The 6,930-nt window shown below is 34.2% G+C and overlaps 2 protein-coding genes across 2 annotated transcripts in view; one reads left to right on the top strand and one right to left on the bottom strand.

Annotated features, from left to right (window-relative positions):
- Positions 1-481: 481 nt before the first annotated feature.
- Positions 482-1,384, top strand: LOC112521625 (light-harvesting complex-like protein OHP1, chloroplastic). The gene is made up of 3 exons (XM_025130594.1): positions 482-714; positions 803-925; positions 1,019-1,384. The coding sequence occupies exons 1-3, from the start codon at positions 577-579 to the stop codon at positions 1,085-1,087; spliced, it is 330 nt and encodes a 109-aa protein (XP_024986362.1). The 5' UTR covers positions 482-576; the 3' UTR covers positions 1,088-1,384.
- A 480-nt stretch (positions 1,385-1,864) lies between these two features.
- The window catches only part of LOC112521701 (polygalacturonase-like), a 7,332-nt gene continuing 2,266 nt past the window's right edge, over positions 1,865-6,930 (bottom strand). Inside the window, exons 2-10 of the mRNA XM_025130695.1 lie at positions 5,989-6,196; positions 5,801-5,882; positions 5,591-5,699; positions 5,376-5,498; positions 5,227-5,261; positions 2,585-2,683; positions 2,388-2,496; positions 2,163-2,291; positions 1,865-2,083 (exon numbers count right to left, since the gene is read on the bottom strand). Coding sequence (XP_024986463.1) covers positions 1,865-2,083; positions 2,163-2,291; positions 2,388-2,496; positions 2,585-2,683; positions 5,227-5,261; positions 5,376-5,498; positions 5,591-5,699; positions 5,801-5,882; positions 5,989-6,196 — 1,113 coding nt within the window. The remainder of the gene's footprint in view (positions 2,084-2,162; positions 2,292-2,387; positions 2,497-2,584; positions 2,684-5,226; positions 5,262-5,375; positions 5,499-5,590; positions 5,700-5,800; positions 5,883-5,988; positions 6,197-6,930) is intronic.

Here is a 6,930-nt window from a genome sequence, read left to right on the forward strand (position 1 = left end):
TATGGCAGCAAATCTTTATATCGTATAAATTATTATGCATATAAACATATTTTCTACTATTACTCAATGAGTCAATGATATTAAATAATTTAATTAAATTATACATTGGAAAGTAACAAATAACACATTGAAAAAGTAAAAACAATAAAATATTGAGTTACAAAAACCGTGTATTAGATCATGACGTGCCACAGACTTAACATGACGTCAGACACAAGCCTTAAGCCACAACATGTAAAGTTTAAAATTTCATTAGATTCATTTTAAATGGTTTAGTTTTTTAGTTTTTTAAATAAAAAAATCATTAAACCTTTTCATTTAAAATGATTTAGTTCCTAAACCTTTTTTTAAATAAAAAACTAATAAACTTTAATTTTTTTAACTAATAAACCATCAAAGTTTTAAAAATTGTTGCTCCCTCATTTAAAAATAGTTTATAATTTTCCTTTTTGACGTCATCATGTTCCTACCAAGTGATGAATGAACGGTGGAGAAGTTTGCTGCAACCAAGAGTGGATAAGGCCACAGACGTTATACCCATCCAAGGCTTCTGAAACGAAACTAAAACAAGCAACAATGGCTGCAATCTCATCATCATGTTTCCTACAACCTTTGAATCAACGATATTCCGGCGTCCATTTGATTAAACCCAACCAAATCTCCAGGAAAAGAGTCGTCTCCTTCAAGATTCAAGCTGCCAAGCTTCCTGCTGGGGTATGTATACAGTATACATGTTCTTTTTCCCTTGAGGCAAATACTCTCATATATCCACAGAAACATGAAATGGATGTATATTCATCAGGTGGAAATCCCAAAAGCAGAGCCTAAATTTCAAGCCCCTTTTCTGGGTTTCACAAGAACTGCTGAGATATGGAACTCTAGAGCTTGCATGATTGGTCTAATTGGCACTTTTATCGTGGAACTGGTACACAATCTTTATTCAGAAACTGGTATTTGGATTTGAAACTAACGATTGTTGCTTCATATATATATATGGATTATGGTGTGTTTTGAGCAGATCTTGAACAAAGGCATACTTGAGATGATTGGAGTGGAGATTGGAAAAGGCTTGGATATTCCTCTTTGAGATGCTGCGATTTCCCTAACATACAACACCGCCATGTATTTTCTTCTTCTAAGTGATTCTCCATCATTCCTATCCCAATCCGAAGCAACTCAACGAGTTGTAAAATCTTCAAAACGTAGGTATTGAGTTGGAATTGGGTTATGGTTATTTGAATCCAACCAAACACGATGAACCCGATATCCTTTTATTTGTTGGATTTAGTATGATTATTGAGTCTTTATTAATATTAATATGTATATTATACAATTACACCATCATGTAGCATTTTCATATATATATTTTTGATCTCTTTCTCCATCTCTATATAGCTACTTCGTATATGTGTTTCGTAAAGGTGAACATATATACGCAAATTGAAAAGTAGTTGAATGTGTGATATACTTGTAAGAAAGGAGTATGGATAAGCTATATCAAATCATTGATGATGAAAAAGAAATTATGAATAGAAAAAACAACATTTTCAAGGTAACAAGAATATTTTGATGTACCAAGATATCAACCATGACTAATGGGTAGAGATGGCCAAATGGGCCCAATCCGGCCCGTAACTGCAGGAGGACGGGAACCAACTGAGAGAGAAAGAGAGAATGAATTAGGATGCAATAGAAAATAAAAAATTGGGAAGAATGGTAAAACATTATTAAAAATGTTAACGTGAAGATGTTAACATATGTTTGTATAAAAATAAACTAACATCACTTAACATCAATTCTACCGAAAACCAACCCTATATATGTCCTGAGTTTCGGGTGAAGGGTCAGTTACAAGCTAATTGATCTACCTGCATGTATCTGGAGTGGTGGTATCAACAAAATTTCCTTCAACATTTTTGCACACGACAAAAACGTTGTTTCCAGTGATTACAACTCTGTTTGTTTGGATTCCGATACACTTATATTTCTTACTGCAACTAAAAATAATCGCCCGCTGTGTTGCTGAAGACCCGTATATGTTCTCATACCTCACATCGCTCACTTGTATTGCTGGTGCCGAAGGCTAAAATAACACAATCAAACTCGATTAATACTACTAAAATATATACATACAAAGGAACAAATGTTGTTACAAGACTTACCGGTGAACGACAAGCAGCATATTCAGAATTACTATTACTGCAGTAATGTTGATCAATTATGATAGGTCTTTTAACATTTATGAGATTAATATTTCGGAATATGATCCCTCTAGCGTACCCTCTTCCATACTGCAATACAAAACACAGATAAAAATGGTCAAACAAGCCACATCTTCTAAGTGTTACAGAGAAATTAGGTCAGATATTAAGTTGTCGTAGGTTTACTGGTACTGTCTTGATACGTAACCCGTTTGTTGTTCCTGTGATGTTACAATCTTCTACTCGTACTTTTTCGACAATATCGCGACCGCGGTTTTCACCGAGGCTTCCGATACTGCCAAAGAGAACACATTCTCATGGAGTGAAGGAAATTTTGTATAACTAAAAGAGATCTAAAAAGCATCAATAATTTGGTATAATACCTTATGCCAATGCCATGACCAGGTCCACAGAACACCCGCGTTACATTTGCATCATAGACGCCACCATTAACAGCCACACTGTTTAATTGTGTATCAAACCTATATATAAATATATATTAGTTGGTGTCTGTATCTACCCAATGTAGGACTATACAGGTTTGAATATTAGAGTCGTGGATATTAATTAACATGGGATGAATGACCGATGTCGATCCCATCGGTGTTGGGGCTGTTTCCGGGTGCTAAGATTAGAACATTTCCGATATCTACGTCTTGACAACCGTGAATGCTGATATGTAGCCTAGGGCTGTTAACATGTGACGTACCTCTCAGCCGAAGGCCATTGCAGGCATTGAAATGTAAAGCCTGATTCAAGTTAAGATTTCTAAGAGTCGATATATATATATATGCGTTGTGATCGATCCCTTATCATAAAAACCAGACATCTTAATTACCGTCGGGCTATCGCAAGTGTTGATTAATGCCTGCAAAAAGAGAACAATGAGTCGGAGGCTTATTTATGCTGTTTGAAATTGTAGTGTAGTTCGATTCAGAAACGTGTAGTAACCTTCGCCTTTCCCCACCAGAGCGAACCCTGGCCATCAATTTGCCCAGGTCCATGGATTGTTAGTCCTTTCACCATTGAAAAATGTATCCAGAAGACACTGCTGATGCAATCCTTCCATCCTGCGAGTGTCTTCGGTGCACTGATGTTTCCCAAAAGCTACAGACACATTTATAAGTAATCAACATTTGATATGTGGAACCCAATTAACTGAATCTCTCTCTAAAGAGTTGAAGAGAGGTTCATACATAGATACATATTTAATGGTCTGTGTTTGATCATATATATATATATATATCTATATATATATACAATACACATATATATACATACATACATATATATACATATACATACATACATATATATATATATATGTGTGTGTGTGTGTTTGATGTTCTTACTATTTTTTATATAACTAAATCAAGATAATAATGGGCTTAACATAAGTTGTTTAATGAATATTCCCTCGCTGATCCGTCGGTGAAAGGGGTTTCCGTCGTTGATCCGTCGGTGATACTCCGTCGGTCAAACAGTCGTAGGTAATGCTATCAGCGACGGAAATCAGCGACGGATTTGCGACAGACACTTTCAGCGACGAATCAGCAAGGGAAGTATTTAGCGACGGATCAGCGACGATTTGCGAGGGCACTTTCAGCGACGGATTTGCGAGGGAAATTCAAGCACTTTCAGCGATGGATTTTCTCTCGCTAATCCGTCGCTAATTTGTAAAAAATTAAAAAATAAATTTTTAAAAAATACATAAATTCTGTATTTATTTTTAAAAAATCTGAAAATAATAATATATAACAAACCAAATCTGTGAACAAAAGTAACCAATTCATACGATTTAAAATATGGATTCATACAATTTAAAATATTCAATTCATACAATTTAATCTTCGAATATATATATATATATATATATATATGTTAAAATAAGTGAAATTAAAAATTTCACTTATTAAAAAAATAAGTGAAATTATGTTTTTTTTATTTTATTTTAGTAGATAAATAAACATCTTTTTAAATAAACATAATATAAGTGAAATTATGTTTTTTTATTTTATTTTAAGATTTTAACATTCATTATATCATTAAAAAAATTAATGTAGGTTTGGGATCATGTGAGACTAATATATTTTCATGACACCGTGAAACCTCAAAATATCATTGAATTTTTTGTACACTTATAATATTTTACTGTAAAGGTTTAATGTTATTTTCTGGTTTTACGAAAACAAATGTTATATACAAAATATATACACAAACATACATTGATACTCAAACATATTTGTGTAATAACCTTGAAAAATAAGGAAACTAATTGGGGGTAAAAATTGACAAAACCAAACTAAAAGGTTTGTTTTGTCATTTTCTCAAAACCAAGAATATTTTCGTGAAACCGTAAAATATTATTGAACTTCTTGTACCTTTATATTTTTCGTCGCTAATTACCGAAGGATCATCCATAAAATACGGGTCATAGCAAAATCAATAAAGTTGAAGGTCCCATCCGTAATCCCTAGGTAATCACCGGAATTAATTACCCAACTGATTATACCCAATACAGTAGCAAAATCAATAACGTTGAAGGTCCCTCCAACCAGATCCAACTACCTTCAACAACATTCATCTACCTTTATTTTCAAATTTATCTTCATTTTTAAGTCACTTTCATGAACTTTTATATATCATCGTCATATACATCATCTTTTAAGTCCCAATTTCTGTGTAATTTACCAGTATTTTCACCATCATATATATCATCAAACTTACTCACCTACACATAAGAAGTGCTTAAAGTAATTTGCTTTATTGAATCAAATATATTCTGTAACATTATATATCCCAACGTGGGGTGGGGTGAGGGCAAATCACCATCATATCTTTCTAATCACAAGTAACATGAGGAGTAGTGTCAATAAATCTTCCTTGAGCGTTTTTGCAAAAAGCAAAATCGTTGTGTCCAGTGATTCTAACTCCGTTTGTTTGGATTCCGGTACATTTATACTTCCCGCTACAACTGAAAGTAATCGCCTGCGTTGTTGCTGAAGACCCGTATATATTCTCATACCTCACATCGCTCACTTGTACTGCTGGTGCTGACGGCTAAAATAACACAAATTAATTGAACTCGAACAATTTTACTACTACTAATCAAAGAATATATATATATATATATATATATATATCTAAAGGAACAATTGCTGTTACAAGACTTACTGGTGAAGGGCAAATAGCATTTTCAGTGTTAGCGCAGTAATGTTGATCAATTATGATAGGATTCTCAACATTTACCAGATGAATTTTCCGAAACACTATCCCCCTTGCGTACCCGGTTCCATACTACAATTAGAGTACATGAAACGGATAAACATCTAACGATATAGAAAAAGTTCAAACGTTAAAAATTGTCCTCAAGTTATATATAAGTTTACCGGTACTGTCTTGATACGTAACCCGTTCTGTGTTCCAGAGATATTACAATTTTCTACTCGTACTTTCTCAACTGTGTCGTGACTGCCATGTTCCCCGAGGCTTCCAATACTGCGAAAAAGAATGCATACATGAAGTGAAGGAAATTTTGTAAAATTAAAAGAGATCTAAAAAACATCAAATATATATATATATATATACACACACACTACCTTATGCCATGACCAGGTCCACAGAATACCCTGGTTACATTCACATCATAGACACCACCATTAATAGCCACACAATCATCACCTATTAAAGTATAAATCAAAATGATCGATTAGAAACAATATAAAAAAGATATTTTTACGGTCTTTATCTAGTGGATGTGGGACTTCAACATTAATATGTATCATACCGGTCTGAATATTGGAGTGATGGATATTAACATGGGTTGAATCACTGATGTCGATCCCATCGGTATTGGGACTGTCTTTTGGCGCTAAAATCCGAACACCTCTGATATCCACATCTTTGCAACCGTTAATGCTTATATGCAGCTTCGGGCTGTTAATGTGTGTTGTACCTTTCAGCCGAAGGCCATTGCAGTCATGAAAATGTAAAGCCTAAATGATTCATGTTTACACGTTAGTTTTCTGAACACATGTCGACTGTTCGAATGCTTTAACATAAAAACCACACATCTTACCGAGGGACGATTGCAAGTTTTTGTTGATGCCTGCAAAAAAGGATCAATGAGTCCGATGCTTTTTATGTATTTATATGTATTCAACTAGTCAAGCTCGAACAAAAACTTAACCTCGTCATTTCCCCACCAGAGCGAGCCCTGGCCATCAAATTGCCCAGGTCCAACAATAGTGAGTCCTTTCACTGACGATAAATATATCCAATACTCTTTGCTAGTACAATTCTTCCATCCAGCGAGTGTCTTCGGTGCTGTGATTTTGCCCACAAGCTACAATGACATTTAATCAAAACTTCGTTTTATTATTGAGAGAAAAGAGGTTCCTATATATGTACATACATGTGTGTCTAATTGACGTAGGATTTTTCACGCCTCCAGAAATGGAGGCTAGACAGTGCCCCTAAGAATGACTCTATGATCATGTTATAATATGTATAACCTTTTAAATCTCTCTCCAATTAATCAGGGAATCTTCTTTTGTAAAAAAGGTCTCAAGAACATAGCGAAAAGAATAAGAGCTTCACACACACACACACACACACATATATATATATATATAGGGGCCTATTCAAGTGAGAACTGAGTTGTTTGTGGTAACTGTGAGAACCAATCTTAACCACAAATCAACGGATAAATAAGGAAATTAGTAATTAT

The sequence above is a fragment of the Cynara cardunculus genome, assembly GCF_001531365.2.
Source record: "Cynara cardunculus var. scolymus isolate 2C chromosome LG 11, CcrdV1, whole genome shotgun sequence".
Classification (NCBI taxonomy): Eukaryota; Viridiplantae; Streptophyta; class Magnoliopsida; order Asterales; family Asteraceae; genus Cynara; species Cynara cardunculus.

Bases quoted from the DNA above. Each gene is read 5' to 3' on its own strand.
- LOC112521625 (XM_025130594.1), top strand. From the start codon at position 577: ATGGCTGCAATCTCATCATCATGTTTCCTACAACCTTTGAATCAACGA. The intron at 715-802 runs GTATGTATACAG...TATATTCATCAG, and splicing joins CTGCCAAGCTTCCTGCTGGG to GTGGAAATCCCAAAAGCAGA. The intron at 926-1,018 runs GTACACAATCTT...TGTTTTGAGCAG, and splicing joins GCACTTTTATCGTGGAACTG to ATCTTGAACAAAGGCATACT.